Source organism: Echinops telfairi, unplaced genomic scaffold (assembly GCF_000313985.2).
Source record: "Echinops telfairi isolate 266 unplaced genomic scaffold, ASM31398v2 ScPeMD7_2;HRSCAF=8, whole genome shotgun sequence".
Taxonomy (NCBI): domain Eukaryota; kingdom Metazoa; phylum Chordata; class Mammalia; order Afrosoricida; family Tenrecidae; genus Echinops; species Echinops telfairi.
The window spans coordinates 10954292-10973554 of record NW_022103898.1 but is presented as its reverse complement, the minus strand read 5'-3'; the positions used below and the strand labels follow the sequence as shown (position 1 = coordinate 10973554).

General features: G+C 40.4%; 1 protein-coding gene across 1 annotated transcript in view; it reads left to right on the top strand.

Annotated features, from left to right (window-relative positions):
- The window catches only part of SLC25A17 (solute carrier family 25 member 17), a 64171-nt gene that overhangs the window by 40745 nt on the left and 4163 nt on the right, over window positions 1-19263 (top strand). Inside the window, exons 5-8 of the mRNA XM_004700269.4 lie at window positions 1655-1771; window positions 2755-2900; window positions 3167-3262; window positions 9482-9564. Of these exons, the coding sequence (XP_004700326.1) occupies window positions 1655-1771; window positions 2755-2900; window positions 3167-3262; window positions 9482-9564 (442 nt within the window). The remainder of the gene's footprint in view (window positions 1-1654; window positions 1772-2754; window positions 2901-3166; window positions 3263-9481; window positions 9565-19263) is intronic.

Genomic DNA, 19263 nt, shown 5'->3' with positions numbered 1-19263 from the left:
TGCTCATGTATTGACATTTTCAGATGATCAAACTTCAATAACAACTTCTGACTATCTTAAGTCATAACTAAAGATGACTCCTTGGTGTTATATAGATTAAAACATACACATTTCATAAAAATTTTTGATGCTGTCTTTTGATAATTTTGTTTTCTTAATCCTCAAGAGATAGGTAGATAGTAAAATGTGTTACTTTTTCAACTGTATGGAACAAATGAAAAGTTGAATTTGTTTCTCTAAGTTTATACTTGAGTAGGCTATATTTTCTATGTTTTGAGCTTTAGATCAAGACCTCGTTCTCCAGTTGTATTTAAATGACTGTGGATTGCTTCTTTTGGCTTTTCAGAGCTCGACTAGAGGCAGGGTGCTTGTCTGTTGTGTTTTCTCATTTACTTACTTAACAAGTATTAGTAAAGTACATGTTAAGTGTCAGGTACTTTACTACAACTCTGTCTGCTGGATTTGTGTTTTGTGTGTGTGTGTGTGTGTGTGTGTGTGTGTGTGTGTGTTTCAATCATTTCAGGACTGTTGGAGGAATGTGTTAATATCTCAAGATTGTGTCTTTTCCACAAAAGAAGCACCTGCTCACTGTGTTGTTCTACCCTGAGGCAACCCTGGGGGGCCACGATCCCCATCCTTAAGCCTGTCAGGATCCTGATGCTAGTGAGGCTGTTCCAGGTGTTTATGACAGCTTCTAACTTCTGCTTGTTAATTCCTGCATCCTAACTTCCTGTGCTGCAGAACCGTATGAGTTTCTAATCCCTATAGCAGCATTTTTTGAAATTCCACTATTTTCTCCCGCTCATTGTATCAGATTTGCCCTCACTTAACACTATGTGAGCTACTTACATGAGAGTCATAAATTGTGTGCTTTTTCTGATGTTTTCATAGACTTAGCATGTGATCAATAAACCACTTCCCCTCCCTGTTGTAAACACAGCTGTGTTATAGATAGTCTCTAGATTATGAACAAGTTCCATTCCTAAATATGTCCTTAAGTCAGATTTGTAGGATTAGTTGGAACATTTAGGTATGGTTCATATTATCATCCAAAGGTTTATTTTATTTTATTTTTTTATTTTTTTTTAAAGGTTTATTTTAGTGTATAGTCTGTTGGATACATGTCTATTCATAAAACATTAAAGAAATACTTCTAGATACACTCAAAACCGTTTTAGCATAATAACACAATAATAATGTTTTGATGTGAGTCACAAAGTAGCTCCTGTTTGTTATCACAAACCCTTGTATGTACCTTGAATTTGTAATATGATAGGCTTTTAAGAGAGTTGGTAGGGAACTATGGGTTGTACATAACCTGGGGACTGCCTGTACTTAAAATTGTATTTAATTTTATCAAAATCATTACCTTGGGTGGTGTATAAATGACAAATAGATTACTTCCAAATGCATAACTTCACTAGTCCTTTCCTGGGCAGAGGTGTTACTGTCTGCCATTTTACTATCAGAAAGGCTTCTAAATTGCTTCTGACAATGGCTTGTGTTGTACCCTGGCACAAACAGACACCTGATTGTCAGTTTCCTAGGTCAGTGGCAGAAGTGTCAATAAACCATCAGTGTGTGGAAGCCTTAACAAAAAACAATGATGCTTTCAAAGTTACATCCTGCTTCCTGTTTGTCTTTCTTTTTAAAGGAGTAGTGAATGTGTTGCTAACAACTCCACTCTGGGTGGTAAATACCAGGCTGAAGCTGCAGGGGGCGAAATTCAGGAATGAAGACATTGTACCAACCAACTACAAAGGTATTATTGGTAAGTGTCTCTTGGGTGAGTTCCTGTTTAAAGGTTTTCTTTTGACTTCGTCCAGAAAGCTGCATGACAAATTCAAATCTCAGTATGAACAGTAAACATCTTTAAAAAAACAAAACAAAAATACAACAACCTAGTGTACCTATGATTTGACAGACTAGATTAAATTGATTCAGGCTAATCCTGGTCAGAGCTCCACGCGTCTCTTGTCCTCTGCCTGGGACCAGCCAGAGCATGTTCGTCTCATGGTGACAACAAAAGCATAAGAGGACACCCCCAGTGGTAGCACTACGTACAAGCCCCTGCTTGCATCTTGTCTGCTAACGCATCCAGTTGGCCAAGGCATGTTACATGGCCAAGCCCAAAGTCAAGGTGTAGAGAATGATACAGCTCCCCTGGGTGGAGGGAAAGGGCTGCATTTTTGAAGAAGAATATCCTATAATTTTTTAGAGTTATATTTGGATAAAGGTACCAGATTAATATCTGATATCATTGAGTTTCTGCTATTTTAATAATAATACACTGCCAATTTCTTGTCTCCTGGTTTACATCTTGGTACACTAAAGCAATATGGAAATAACATCTTGGAATGAGAGCAACGGCTTCCTTAGAACTAATCATGTATATGCAGTGCTCCCACCTCTTGTACCAGACTGTGCTGTAAAATGTGTGGGCTATCACTTCACAATTCTCTGTAGCATAGTTTCTGGTGGAGATAGTGCTTAGTTAAGAAAACATGGCATTCTCAGAAAAAAAATATTGCCTGTGATTGAAATGGATCTCTTCATAACTTGATAACTATCAGTGTGTGATTATTTGGGAGGGGGGCTGTTAACTGATAAGCCTGCCCCAAGCTACTCGTACAAGAAGATTTGGCCAGAACCAGTATGATTGGTGTTGTGGCTACATTTCATCAACATGTATATGTCTTCTCTAGTTTGGGGATTGCCACTATGCCTTTTGAAAGTCCCTGATTTCTTGCTTAGATGCTTTCCACCAGATCATTCGAGATGAAGGCATAGTGGCTCTGTGGAATGGCACATTTCCATCCTTGCTGTTGGTCTTCAATCCTGCTATCCAGTTCATGTTCTATGAAGGTTTAAAACGGCAGCTTTTAAAGAAACGGATGAAGGTAATCCCTGATTTGAAAAGTATCGAAATGATCATCTGGTGGTGGGTGCATGGGGCTGAGTGATCATTCCTTAACCAAAACGTTGGTGGTTCAAACCCACCAGCTGCTCTATGGAAGAACAATATGGCTATTTAGTTCTGTAAAGGTGCCAACTTAGAAAACACTCCAGGGCAGTGCTGTTCCATCCTATATGGTTGCTGTGACGATGCACAACAATGCTGACACCTTATTGTTCGGACTGACAAGCTTCTTCCTTTGCTCTCCAGCTTTCTTCTTTGGACGTGTTCATCATTGGTGCAGTCGCCAAAGCAATTGCCACCACGGTCACCTATCCCATGCAGACTGTACAATCAATTCTGAGGGTGAGTACTGGGATCTCCCTGCAGTTAGTCAACCAGTATCCTAAAACACAGTGTCTCTCTGTTGAAAAGCCTCACCTCCTTTCAGCAATGTTAATAAAACAGGGAAGTAATTGATAGGCTAGAGTATTCTTCATCCATTTACCATTTGTATGATAATCTGTTGACCAGAGTAGCTATCAGTTTGGTCTGGAACAAACTTTGAATTTGCAACTTCTTAGGTAATGTGTCCTAGGTAGGTACTGTCAAATCAGATCCAGCCTATAGTGACTCTGTGTGCAACACAACAAAACATTGCCTGATCCTGCAACACCTTAGTAATCGTGGCTGTGCTGGAGCCTGCCATTGCAATGACAGTGTCAGTCCATCTTGTTGAGGGATTTGCTGTTTGTCACTGCCCCTCAACTTTACCAAGCGTAATATCCTTCTCCAGGAACTGGTTCCTCCTGGTCATGTGCCCCCATTATAGGAAACAAAGCCTCACCACCCTCCCTCAGGACTATTCTGACTGTGCTTATTCCAGGGCAGATTTGTTGACTCACCTCAAAGTCCATAGTCTAATTGCTGTTCTTTGCCAACCTCATAACTTAAATGCATCCATTCTTCTGCGGCCTTTCTTATTCACTGTGCGGCTCTCACATTTATGTGAGGCGATGAAAACACCCTAGTTTGCTACAGCTGGACCGTCATCTTCAAAGTGACTTCTTTTTAACTACCCTTAAATGAGATCTTTTGCAGCAGATTTGCCCAATGCATTATGTCTTTGATTTCTTGACTTCTGCTTCTATGGACATTGACTGTGGATCTAAGTAAAATAAAATCATTGACAACTTTAATGCTTCCTCTGTTTATTGTGATGTTGATTATGGGTCTAGTTGTGACAATTTTCATTTTCTTTATGAAGTATAACTTAGACTGACTGAAGGCTATTGCCTTTGATTTTATCAGTAAGTGCTTTACTATTCCCTTTCAGCAAGCAAGGTTATGTCATCTGCACATTGCAGGTTGTTAGTGAGTCCTGATGCTGTGTTTTTCATCATATAATTCACTGTCTCAGATTATTAGAGATTGAATGATTATGGTAAAAGGATACAATCCTGATGCACACTACTTGTCCTGATTTTAAACCACTCAGTATCCTCATTTTCTGTTTAAGTAACTGTGTTTTGGTCTTTGTACAGGTTCTCTGTGAATACAGTTAAGCATTATGGAAACCCAATTCTTACAATGTTATTCCTAATTGGTTACGATACATCCAGTCAAATGCCTTTGCATGGTCCATTAAACACAGTAACATCTTTCTGCTCTTGTCCATTGTTCAGCCAAGATCCATTTGACATCAGTAGACATATTTCTTGTTCTACATCCTCTTTGGCTTGACTTTCCCCATGTCATTTTGATTGCTGCTACAAGTATTTTTAAATTACCTGTATCACAATTTTATTTGGCTATAATAATGATTATTATTTGATAATTTTCACATTCCGTTGGATCACCTTTCTTTGAAATGGGCATATAAATGGATCTCTTCTACTCATTTGGCCAAGTATAGCTGTCCTACAAATTGGCTTAGACAAATGAGTGCTTCCAGCACTGCAGTGGGTTGTTGAAATATTTCGGTTGGTGTTCCACCAATTCCTGGAGCCTGTTTTGTTTTGTTTTTTACCAGTACCTTCAGTGCAGCTTGGACTTCTTCCTTCAGTACCATTGGTTCTTAATTACATGTGACTTTCTGAAATGGTTGAATGTTAATCAGTTACTCTTGGTTTGCAGTGTGTATTATTTCAATTTTCTTTTGGTGCTTCTTGGGTCATCCAGTATTTTAACTGTAGAATCCTTTAATATTGCAACTCGAGACTTAATGTTTCTATTCAGTTCTTTCAGGTTGAGAAATGCTAAGTTTGTTCTTCTCTTTTCATTCTCTAACTCCAGGTTTTTGTACATTTCATTAAACACGTCACTTTGTCTTTTTGAGCTGCTCTTTTTGAAATCTTTTGTTCAGCTCTTTAACTTAATCATTGCTTCCATTTGCCTTGGCTGCTCTACAATCAAGAGCAAGTTTCATAATCTCTTCTGACATCCATTTTCACAGTTACTTTCCTGTCTTCTTCCTCACCCCAACAGTTTTATTGGCATATAACTTGCATGTCATACAATTCAGTAATTCAGTCACACCATGAAGAGTTGTACAATCAGTTTGGTGCTTCCTGGGTCATCAGCAGCACCATCAGTTTTGGAACGTTTTCTTCAGTCTTGCATTCATCGTTATTAGCTCCTCATTCCCCCCACAACCTGCTGTGCCATACCTGTAAGGAACAGTTAGCCATCCAGTTACTGTCTCTATAGAGTCACCTATTCTGGATTTCACATACAGGAAGACATTAAGAAATGAACAACAACAAACCCTAACAAGAATAACAAAGTAAAACATAAAAGCCTCATTTGAAAAGAAAGCAAAAAACAATAAAAACTAAAACAAATTTAAATGGCGCATAAGGAAGATCAAATGATAGAGTGCTAAATTATAACCTAACTGTATATTCAACAGTCCACTTCCCAATGCATTCTGCATGGGAGCAAAGCTATTCACATCCCTGGTCAATGGTCAGAGGGGGTTTACCAGGGGTTAATGCATGTGTATTTCCCCTTCACTGTATTTTTTAAAAATTGAAACAACTTTAAATAGGGTCTAAAGGGAGAGCAAATGATAGATTGCATTTTGACCTACTATGTCTTCCATAATTGATTTTAAATGCTCTCTGATTCCTGTCTTCTTTGATGATCTCTTGCTTTCTTCCTATTTGATGTCTTTGATGTTATTTCACAACTCATCTGATCTTTAGTCATTATTGGTCAGCGTCTCAGTTGTATTCTTAAGATGGTCTCTAAATTCATGTGGGATATACATGTATAGTTGGTATAGTTGCTGTTTATTTTATTAAAAAATGCATTTCCAAAGAAGAAGTTATTGGCCTTTTATTATTCACTCTGGCATTTCTACCACTAAGACAATCTGTTCCCACTACCCATTTCTCTCATTTGTTTCCATTTTCTCCATCCAATCACCAGTAATTACCTTTATATCTTGATTGCATGCTTGATCAATTTCAGATTGCATAAGTTGGTAAAAGTGTTCAAATTCTTCACCTTTGGCGTTAGTGATTGATGCATAAATTCAAATAATAGTTCTTTTAACTGGTATTTTTCTCTGACAGTGCTGTACTTCAGGATAGTCAGAAAACCCAGATGTAAAGGAAGGATCTTTAAGGATCTCTGGAAAACATAAGTTTGCTTTTCATTCTAGTTTGTATGTTTGGTGGCCTACGGGTAGATAACCCTTTTACAAAATCAGAGATTACTTCCTTACTTCACTCAGGAAGACTAAATGGACTGAACCTCACTGAAGAGCTTCCTAATTTCTCTTTCCTATTCCGCCAGTCAGAGGTTTCCATTCCTTCCGTCAAACCTTTCCGTAGAAAGGTTTCAGCAAGCTGATGAAGCATCAGAAGCACTCACTTCTCTATGCCAAGAAATGTGGAAGAGAGGCTACCTGGCCACCCACTGGAAGAGATCCGTAGTTGTGGCTGTTCTAAAGAAAGCCAACCCAACAGGATGTGGACATGTCAAACAATACCATTAATAGTGTGTGCAAGTAAACTTTTGCTGAAGATAATTTTAAAGTGGCTGCAGTGGTGCTTTCACAGGGAGCTGCCAGAAACTCAAGCTAGATTCACAAGAGGATCTCAGCAGCATGAGAGCTATTATTGCTGATGTCAAATAGATCTTGATGGAAAACAGAAAACAGAAGAAAGATGTTTACTTGTGTTTTATTGACTGTGCAAGTATTCGATTATATTGATTATGTCCACTGTGGGAGTCATAACAAACTATGGATAGCAGTGAGAAGAATGAGAATTCCCGGACACTTCATTATACTCATATGGAAAATGTAGATGAAACAAGAGGTCCAGACAGAACAGGGAACACTGTGTGGCTTAAAGTCAGGGAAAGCCTATGTATCTTCTCACCACAGTTACTCAATCTATATGCTGAGCAAATAATCTGAGAAGCTGGACTGTGCGAAGAATTCTGTATCAGGATTAGAGAAAGGTGTATTAACAGATGACAGCCTTGTTTGTTGAGAGCAAGGGCAACTTGAAGCACTAGTTGCTGAAAATCAAAGACTGAAGCTTTCAGTATAGATAGCAACTCAATGTAAAGAACACCAAAATCCTCACAACTAGACCAGTAGACAACATCATGATAAATGTAGAAGAGATTGAAATTGTCAGAGATTTAATTATATTTGGATTTCAATCAGTGCCTCTGGAAATAGCAGTAAGGAAATCTAAGGATGTATTGCATTGGGCAAATCTGCTGCCCAAGATCTTTGGTAAAGTGTTGAAGAGCGAAGATGTCATTTTGAGGACTAAGTGCACCTGACCCAAACCAAGGTATTTCCATTCAGCTAGAATGCATGTGGCGGAGCTCCAGTGGCTGCGAGGTCAGCAGTTCGAAATCACTAGCCAGTCAGAGAAAGATGGGGCTTTCTACTCCTGTAAAGAGTTACAGTCTTAAACTCATAGGAGCAACTTCTACCCTGTCCTACAGGGCCGCAGTGAGTCAGCATCCACTTGATGGTAGTGAGCTTGATTTTTAGAGAATGCATGTAAAAGTTGCATAGTGAATAAGGAAGACTAAAGAACAATTGATACATTTAAGTTAGGTGTTGGCAGAAGAATATTGAAAGTACGGTGGACTTCCAGAAGAACAAACCTTTCTTGGACAAAGTACCACTAGAATGCTCCTTAGAAGTGAGGATGGCTAGACTTTGTCTCATGTACTCTGACCATGTTACCAGGAAAGGCCAGTTCTTGGAGAAGTACTCATGTTTGATTAGAGGGGCAATGTAAGAACACAGCACCCTCCATTAGTTGGATTGACACATTGGTTGCAACAATGAGCTCAGTCTAACAACACTTGTGAGGATGGCGCAAGACTGGGCAGTGTTTCATTCTGTTGTACGTACTGCTACTGTGAGTTGGACTGACTCAGAGACACTTAGTGGCAGAAACAACTCTGGGACATAGTAGTGAGCGAACAGTCACAAGCCGTGCCCTCATGGAGCTATTGGAAGAGAACAGGTAAACAAGTAAAGTAAATCTGTAATTACAGGTTGAGAAAGGAAGACATGAATGGCACTCTCATTTAGTGGAGCAGGCAGGGTGAGCTCTTCTTAGTTGGGTGACTGGGAATAGGTTTCTCTGAAAAGGCATATTTAAAGCCAGAAAAGGACCCATCTATGCAAAGAGTAGAGGAGAAACTGTTCTAGATAGTGAGAACAGCATGGCCTGAGAGTCTTGTGGCTTTTAGGGACTGAAAGGAGACTGCTACTGCTGGACAGCGGCTTAGGATGAGGTTGGGTAGGCAAGCATGGAAGCTGTAGGAGAGGATTCTAGATTTTATTTTTAATGCAGTGGGAGCCTTTAAAGGACTTTAAGCAGGGGAGTAAGATGATCCGATTCATAATTCACAAGGATTACTGTGGCTTTTATTAATTGGTCAATGCACTGGGTCCAGTCAGAAACCACTGTAGTAATATAGGTGAGAGATGATGGTGGTTTAAATTAGGGCACATTAAAAAGAGAAGAGCCATGGATAGATTGAAGAACTGTTTTAGAAGAAAAATGACAGAGTGTAGTGTAGGACCGAGCAGTGTGCTTGTTTTGTTGTTCATAAGACCACAGTGAAGCCTCTTGACCTAATAGCAACACATTGCTTCATCAGTTGGGGATGGTCAGGAAAGTACTTCAGCTGAAAAAACAATTTATGTTAAAAGTATTCTAATTGGATATTGTTTTAAACAGCATTCAAAAATATGTATTTTAATACTATAAACAAGAAGAGTTTGAACTGCAAGGTTATGATTAGTGTTTATCAGAATTTTATAAAGAAGTAGAATTAAACCTTACTATCAATATCTAAATCATCAATGTTTTTTTTTTTCATTTTTTGGTTTTTTGAAGTAGAATTTCCTTTATACCTTTCTGAAAATGAAAACTGTATATGTTTAACTAACAGAATGAATGAAATTTGTGGTACTCATTGGGCATTTTCAGTATTATGTGTTGTAAGGCCATCATTCTAACGGTTTCCTCCCCCACAGAAATGACGGTAAAACAATAACACAGCCATTCTTTTCTCTTTTTATCATCTTGTCAGTTTGGACGTCATAGATTAAACCCAGAAAACAGAACACTGGGTAGTCTCCGGAATGTTCTCTATCTTCTGCACCAGCGAGTAAGGTGAGCTTTGTAGGTTCTCCACATTCCACAGCCGTCCATGCCATGGAGTGGCTAGACTTGCTTTCCCTGCCCTCCTGCCTTAACTATGGCAGTTTAGAAAACCTCGGCCTTGGGTGGTATACTCCGACATCTTGTCTTTTAGGAGCTAAGTACAGTATGACAACATTGGGGGAAATTAGGGAAGAGTTTGGGTCCTTATTCTTTGTTAGTTACAAATACAGAGAGCTCCTTTAGAAAGGGAGCCCTCCTGTAATATAATATAGGCCGTTCTGTCTGGGTAGTGTTTCCATCAGTGGCATATCCTATGACTTCTGTCGATGATAAGCAGGTGTTGGAAAGTAGTACTCATCATAGGAGGGGGTGGGATTGTAGGACGAGTAATAACAGGCTGGATCACCTTCATGATGGTGATGTTGATGATGGTAGGAGCAGTTAATGTAGGTCCTTGCTGTGTGCCAGACACTGAACTAGGTACTTTATGTGGATAACCTCACTTAATCCTTTCTTCCTATGAGACAGGCACTATTGTCATTTCTCTGTTTCACTCCAAGAAGCTGACACTTTGAGAAGTCAAATAAGGCAAGGGTCTACTTGGAAACAAAAGCTGCTGTTACTTTATTTCTGTGCCTAAATAAAAGGTACTTTTACAATAAGTAGATTTATTGTAAAAATAGAGTATGCTGGGGATTAAAAAATAAAATAACAAACAAGAAATTGGCATAAAATGAAATAAATACCTAACCAAATATTGGTGAGGCTTTGGAGCAACAAGAACTTTTTGCATTGCTGGTGGGAATATCCAGTTGTACAACCACTTTGGAAAACAGTTTGGCATTTTCTTAAAAAGTTTTAACATATACCTACCAAAGGGCCCAATCATTCTACTCTGAAGTATTTACCCAGGGGAAATGAAAGCATTTGTCCGCATAAAGATTTGTACATAAATGTAGATCATGACTTCTTTTGTAGTAGTCAAAAACTGGAAACAGTCCAAATGTCTTTCATTGGGTAAATAGATTCACAAGCTGTGATTTATCTTTATAATGGAATATGACTCAAATAAAAAATAAGGAACTACTAATACATGCAGTCGCATGGGTGAATGTCAAAATAGATCTGACTAAAAGAAGCCTGAGGCCACTGGAGACCCCCTTGCAGAGGGGTCTCGGGGAGAAGACGAGCCAGTCAGGGTGCGATGTAACAACGATGAGAAATACAACTTTCCTCTAGTTCCTAAATGTTTCCTCCCTGCTCCCACTACCATGACTCAAATTCGACCTTGCAAGTCTGGCTAGACCAGAGGATGTACACTGGTACAGATAGGAACTGAAAATACAGGGAGTCCAGGGCCGATGAGCCCTACGGGACCAGTGGTGTGAGTGGTGATACTCGGAGGTTAGAGGGAGAGTGGGTAGGAAAGAGGGAACTGATTACAAGGAACTATATGTGACCTCCTCCCTGGGGGATGGACAACAGAAAAGTGGGTGAAGGGAGACGTCGCACAGAGCAAGATATGACAAAATACCAATTTATGAACTATCAAGGGCTCATGAGGGAGTGGGCAGCGGGGAGGGAGGGGGAAAATGAGGACCTAATGCCGGGGGTTTAAGTGGAGAGGAAATGTTTTGAGAATGATGAGGGCAATGAATGTGCAAATGCGCTTTACACAATTGATGTGTGTATGGATTGTGATAAGAGTTGTATGAGCCCCTAATAAAATGATTTTTAAAAAATTAAAATAAATAAATAAAAGAAGCCTGAGGAAAAAGATTCATACTACATGATTCTATTTATAGAAAAGTTTAGAAAATGCAAAACGACTTGATTGTAGCAGAAAGCAGAAGAGTGGTTATCTGGGGCTGGGGCTGTGGGGGGAGGGGACATGAAGACCCCTTGAGCTTAATGATGAGTTAACTGTGTGGTTTTAAGAAAGTGGACACGAGTCAGAACTCATCAAATTGCAGTAAAAAATTGCATTTCAGGGAAGGTATAAATAAATACATCTATACATGTTCTCAGCATGACTTCTTTGCTCTGTCTCACGGACTCAGTGCTCCAGGCAGGGGTCTGACGTGCACTTCTTTGGTGGCTCTTCTTTCTTTTTTTTCATCATTTTATGGGGGGGCTCGTACAGCTCTTACATCACAATCCATACATCCATATATTGTGTCAAGCACATTTGTACATATGTTGCCATCATCATTTTCAAAACATGTTCTTTCTACTTGAGCCCTTGGTTTCAGCTCATTCCATCCCCCTCCCTCATGATAGTTTATAAATTCTTTTTTCATGTCTTACACTGACGGCTGTCTCCCTTCACCCATTTATCTTTCATCCGTCCCTCTGGGAGGGGATTATATGTAAATCATTGTGATGGGTTCCCCCATTCTACCCCACCTTCTCCTTCCCCTCCTGGTATTGCTACTCTCATTATTGGTCCTGAGGTATTTATCTGTCCAGGATTCCCTGTGTTTCCAGTTCTTATCTGGACCAGTATACTTGCTTTGGTCTAGCTGGATTTGTAAGGTAGAATTGGGTTCAGGATAGTGGAGTTGGGAGGCATTAAAGAACTAGAGGTAAGTTGTCTGTTTCATCGGTGCTATACTGCACCCTGACTGGCTTGTCTCTTCCTTGTGACCCTTCTGTGAGGGGATGTCCAATTGTCTACAGATGGGCTTTGGGTCTCTACTCCACACTCCCCCTCATTCACACTGATATGATTTTTTGTTCTCTGATACCTGATCCCTTCGACACCTCGTGATAACAAAGGCTGGTGTGCTTCTTCCATGTGGACTTTGTTGCTTCTGAACTAGATGGCTGCTTGTGTATCTTCAAGCCTTTAAGATAAGGTGACCAGACATCCCACTTTTGGTGGGACAGTCCCGATTTTTAACAATTTTTCCCGCGTCCTGCGGCGTTTTAAAAAAGGGCCAATGTTTTGAAAGAATGCACGACAAGCTAGGGTATATGGTTTTTGACTGCCATGTGGCTATTTCGCCAGGATATGAGTTTTATCAATGGTGTCCCGCTTTACCAATGTTAAAATCTGGTCACCTTACTTTAAGACCCCAGATGCTATATATTTTGATTGCTGGGAACCATCAGCTTTCTTTATCACATTTACTTATGCACCCATTTTGTCTTCAGCGATTTTGTCAGGAAGGTGAGCATCGCAGAATGCCGGGTTATTAGAGCAAAGTGTTCTTATGTTGAGGGAGTACTTGAGTGGCTCTTCTTTCTTGATGATTGTGAGATTCTCTGTTACTGCTTCTGAGATGGCTCATATACTCAGTGGAATGCCAAAATTGACTAATCCCCACGTTAGAATCTTCTATGCCTTGTTTGCATGTGCCTACCCAGGGATTTGGTGGAGTTACAAAGACTGTGGATATTGTCTTTGCTAGGTGCCATTGGGTTGATTCTGATGCATAGCAACCTGTGTACAACAGAGCAAAACACTGCCAGGTCCTGAGCGTTCCTTGCATTTGTTCTTATGTTTCAGCCCATTGTTTCAGGCTCTCTGTCAATCCATCTTGTTGAGGGGCTTCCTTTTTTCCCGCTGCCCCTCTGCTTTTCCAAGCATGTTGTCCTTCTCCAGGAACTGATCTCCTGTGGCAACATGTACAAAATACATGAGACAAAAATCTCGCCATCCTTGTCTCCAAGGAGCGTTCAGCTTGTAATTCTTCCAAGACAGATTCATTTGTTTTTCTTTATGGCATGGTACTTTTAATATTATTTCCCAGCACCATAATTCAAAGCGCTTGTTCTTCTGCCTTATGGATAGAGTGCCATACTAAGTGATTTCACTTCACTACAATTACATTAAACTTAAAAGATATATATTTCTTTTTTGAAAAATCATTTTATAGGGCTCTAATAGCTCTTATAACAATCCATACATCAATTGTATCAAGCACACTTGTACTATGTTGCTATCATCATTTTCAAAACATTTTCTTTCTACTTGAGCCCTTGGTATCAGCTCCTCTTTTTTCCCCTCCCTCCCCCATGCTTCCACCTTTGTGAATCCTTGAAAAATTATAAATTATTATTTTCATATCTTACACCATCTGCTGTCTCCCTTCACCCACATTTCTGTTGTTCATCCCCATCAGGGTAGGGGGTGTTATACGTCAATCATTGCCATCAGTTCTCCCTTTCTCCCCCTCTGCCCCCACCTTCCCCTTACCCTCATGGTATTGCTACTCCCATTTTTGTTCCTGAGGGGTTTATCTGTCCTGGATTCCATGTGTCAAGAGCTCTTATCTGTACCAATGTACATGCTCTGGTATAGCCGGATTTGTAAGATAGAACTGGGGTCATGATAGTGGAGGGAAGGAAGCATTAAAGAACTAAAGAATGTTGTGTGTTTCATCAATGCTATGCTGCACTCTGGCTGTCTGTTCCTTCCTGGTGACCCTTCTGTGAAAGGATATCCAGTTGTCTACAGATGGGTTTTGGGTCTTCACTCCGGTCCCCCTCATTCACATTGAAATGATTGTTTGTTTTGGGTCTTCCGATGCCTGATACCTGAACCTGGCAACACCTCGTGATCACACAGGCTTGTGTGCTTTTCCATGTGGGCTTTACTGCTTCCCTGCTAGATGGCCGCTTGTTTAACTTCAAGCTTTTAAGACTCCAGACGCTTTATCTTTTGATAGCCGGGCACCATCAGCTTTCTTCACCACATTTGCTTATGCACCCATTTTGACTTCTGCCATCATGTCGGAAAGATTAACGTCACAGAATGCCAGCTTATTTAGAACAAAGTGTTCTTGCATTGAGAGAGGGCTTGAGTAGAGGCCCAATGTCTGTCTGCTACCTTGATACTTAACATATAAATATACATACATAGATTTATATTCCTATTGTCATATATTAATATATTTACATAAATACATGCATATATTTATACCTCTGTAAATGTCTTTTCCCTTTTAGTTCTCTCCTCTATATCCTTTTACTTTCCACCTGCCTTACTGTTATGTTTGACCTTCATTCAGCTCTCAGTAATTCCTCTCAGCTACGTTGCACTTGATCAAGCCCTACCAGGCATTCTACACCCTCTTCGTCATTGATCTCTTGTTGTTGCCTTGTCCCTGGGTTTCTTGGCTACCCCCTCCCTTTCCTGATCTCCCCCTCTCCCTGGAACTGTTTTCTCCTCTGGTTTGCTTATCTTGCCTGTCTTATATAGATAGACATGAAAAAGAAGAAGAAGAAAGGGCCTATAAATAGTTCCAGGTCTGTCTGCTGACCCTTGCGTATGTTTTTTAATCACGTCTGATGAGGTGCCAAGCCCTGCCTTCCCAGTCTGAAGTCTATTTTCAGGATTCCTCTGGGACTTCGTTGCTTTGCTCCCCTCTAGCTGCTCTGTTGCACTCCCTTCGTAACAGATATACTTTAATACAACGTCTGAATTAAAACTCACTGCTATCGAGTAGGAACAGAGTAGAACTACCCTTGGGTTTCTGAGACCTTAAATCTTTATGGGAACACATAGTCCTATCTCAAATTATGAAATCATGAAAACATATAATGATGAAATTAATAACTAATGCTTTTGATGGGATGAAATGCCACATAAGACCCAGCTATAGTCCTGGTCTGTAATGAGCTCAGCATCAGCATCATAGCCATGAAGTCAGAGTTGTGTGACTTTCAGATACAAACAGTTCAGTTGTCATATGCCGTTAAAGTTGAACATTGCCCAATTTTCTATCCATTACAACTTCCAGACCAACTTCATTGTAGACTTGGCTTATTTCATTGCAGTTTTTTGAACAATAAAACAGAGCAGTGAACATTTGAACATGATAAGATTGTCAAGTTCTTTACTACACCGTTATATAGTATATATTAATAATGATGAGATGTACCAAAACAAACAGTCATAGTGTGCTTCATGTTGTACGTTGGGGGCTTCCTGTATTATAACTTCTTATTTTTGTAAATTGCATTTTATTTATTTTTATTTCCCCCCCACAATTTCTACATGTATAATTCAGGCTTGAGTTTCCTGTAAGTTTTCCTTATCATTCTCATAGGAATGTCTGTTGGCTTAGGGTGACCATCACAGAATTTTATATGGCAGCAACTGATGGTCTTCTCTCACTCTCCACATCTTGAAAAACTGAGGTGAGGTCTCTGTTGAAGTGATTTTTAAAATGTACACATAGGGGGTGATAGATGTTTCATGGACACTAGGCAGGCTCTCTACCTTGTTAATTGGGAGATTGGATTAGATGATTACGTGCCCTGGGAGCAGGCGCCTGCCTTCATCTTGTTCTTTTTCTTCTAGAACTGGACACATACAATATTTGCCCTTTTGTGATTGACTAACTGCACTCGCTATTATGGTTTCCAGGTCCCTCCATGTTATGAGGTGTTTCATGGTTTCATCGCTGTTTTTAGGAATGCATAGTATTCCACTGGATGTACCAGAGTTTCTTTATTCATTCTTCTACTGATATACATTTGGGCTGTTTTTGGCTTCTTGCTGTTATGAAGTATGCTGCAATGAACATGGGAGAACATATCTGTTCCTGTTCTGTCCCTTCTTTCTTTGGGGTACATGCCCAACAGAGGTAATGCTGGGTCATACGATATTTCTTTTCCCAGTGTTTTTAGGTATCACCAGATTGCTTTCCACAATAGTTGTACATATTTACAAGTCCACCAGTAGTGTATGAGTTCCAATCTCTCCACACCCTCTATAGCATTTGTTTTTCTTTTTTCTTTTTTTTTAAATTAGGCTGTTGTCATTGTTGTAGTAGTAGTAACTTCTGAATGGAGCACTTGATCACCTCTAACACCTCCATCTACACGTTGTACATAGCTCTTTGGCTGCTGCTGAAATACCATATGAGATGGATTCACTCTCCACAAGTAGCTCTGGAGAGATCATTTACCCAAACTCTTGGTTCAGCTGAAGCACTCTTCGCTGAGGTTAGAACCCTTGTTCTTAAGGTGTGGTTTCCTGATTGGCATATTTCTCTTGTAGCTTCTTAGAAATGCAACCTCTCTCCAGACTGAATGAATCAGAAACACTGGGCTAGGCCCCAACAATTTGTAGTTAAACAAGCCCTTCAGGTGACTCTGATGAATCTTAAAGTTTGAGAACTACTGGGTTAAAGGATCAACTATATGGGAAGAATGAAAACCTCGGAACTTTTCATCCCTATTACTTTCTCTAATTGTATTGAGGCTAAATTATCCAAACCAATGGGCAGCCTCTCTGCCATTTAGACGCTGTTCAGTTAAATTACTGAGCTGGTGCCTGGAGCAACCCAGGGAGGAGAGTCAGGAATAGGAGGAAACTGAACATGTAGGCCAATTACCTTCATTCACAACTGCCTCCTGTGTGAGTCCATATGGATAAGAGAAACATTCATAGACACTCATAGGTGTGTAAGAGAGAGCTTTATAACAAAGAGTAATTGTATATTGAGAAAACATCCCAGCCAGATCAAGTCCATAAAAGTTCGATAGTATCCCATATGTCAACACTAGTCCATAAATTCCAGATCAAGTCCATAAAAGTCCGATATTACCCCATATGTCGATACTAGTCCATAAGTTCCTCTTTAGGCTTATGCATCCATGCAATGACACCAAGTGCAGGGAGATCACAGGGCAGTGGGTGGAAAGTCTTGTGGATCCAGTGGTGGTGGAAGCATTTCAGCACTGGCCTGGGTCTCCATGTGGCTCCTCCAGCCCCAGTCCCAGCTCTGGCTCCATCACCGTAGCACATCTGGCTTGTCAGCAGGAAAATGAAGCAGAGAATGTGTCTGGCTTCCAGTGAGCTATTTATCTCCGCCGTGCCTTCAAATGAGATCATCAATCTGCGACCTGATTGACAGTCTAAACTCCACCCCTTTGCAAATTGATACAAGATTATGTAACTACCATACCTCCCTTGGTATGAGACTAGAAATTCTGTATGATACCTACCTACCATCACTGAACATCTCGATCGTGGAGTCTATAGAAGAGTACTCTTCAAAAAGGGGATGACACTGAAAGTCTAAAGGTGTAACTGGGCTTGGGAGGAGGCACTAGACCGCTCCATCCCCAACTGAGGGATAGCAGTGGGGACTTTTAGGATGTTTGCCTTTTGGACACGAATGCTGAAGACTAAAAGGGTATATGTGTTGTTAGGTAAATCGGACCTGGGACATGTAACCCTGGAGGAAATGGGGACCGTACTGATAGTTTATAACATATTCTTCTCTCTTTTTAACAGAGAGATAAGCATCTGCTTTATATCAGGATTCCTGTTAGACTTGTGACTGTGTGTTTGTGTGTATGTGTGTTTATGGTGTTTTATCTATATAAGATAGGCAGGATAGGCAATCTTATGGAGACAGTGACTGGACCAGTGGTTCTTGGGGGCATGGGAGGGGGCAGGGAGGTGATCGGGTAGCCAACAGTGACAGGTATAGGGGAACAGCAAATATTTTAAAATCGATGGTGAAGCGGGTGTAGCTTTTATGTTTAGGTCTGATCAATCAAAGTGTATCTGAGAAGAATTACTGAGAGGTGAATGATGGGTAAGCATGATAGTGGGGTAGGAGAAAAAAAGGAAAGAAGAAGACAAAAGTATAAGTATATGTGAATTCGTTTATACACACACACACACACACACACACACACACACACAAATGCAACAAGGAAGCAGATGGACTTTGAGCCTCTACTAAAATCTTACCTCAGTACAAGAATGGTTTGTTCTAATAATGTGGCATTGTATGATAATCATCTTCCTGACATGATCACTGAAGACAAAATGGGCACATAAGCAAATGTGGTGAAGAAAGCTGATGGTACCTGGCTGTTAAAAGATGAGTGTCTGGGGTCTTAAAGGCTTGAAGTTAAAGCAACAAAGTCCACATGGAAAAAGCACACCAACCTGTGTGGTCATGAGGTGTCAAAGAGGAGAGGTATCAGAAGTTCAAAAACAAGCAACCAAATAGATGTGAAGGGCATGGATGTAGTGGAGGCCCATACCCACCTGTAAGATATTTGGACAGTCCCTCAGAAGGGCACACAGAAGGGATGGTAAATCCAGGATGTCATATGGTACTGATGTACCATATAACTATCATCTAGTTCTTTAATATTTCCTCCCCTCCAACACTGGAGACTCAGTGTCAGGACTGGCCCAGACTGACCCTGTGACTCCGAGGCCAAACACTGAAGGCGTGCAGCAGAGCAACGGGGGGAGCAGAGCAGGGAGCTCCCGAGTAAGTAGAAAGGATAGATTCTGGGGCCAGAACGTGGCACCCCATTAGACCTGACTGGAGTACACACCTAGAGGTCAAAAATGAGACCTCGATCTATTTACAACTTTTTCTTTCTTTAAAATTTTTCTTTTAATTAATTTATTCTTTTATGGGTCATTGGTTTTCTTTTTTGTTGTCATCGCTGTGTTCTCATTCGTCACCTGTTTTGCTATGCCTTGTTTGTTGGTGCATATTATTATCTCTACAGATCTATCTAGATCAGATAGGCTGGATGAACAGTCTGGAGGAGAAAACAAAGGGACCAACGGTTGAGGGGGACATGGGAGATGGGGAGGCGGGGGTAAGGAGGTGATGTTGAGCAACCCAGGGACAGGGGAGCAACAAGTGATCCAAAATCAATGGCAAGGAGGGTGTGAGAGGCCTGGTAGGAATTCAGCAAGGGCTATGTAACCAA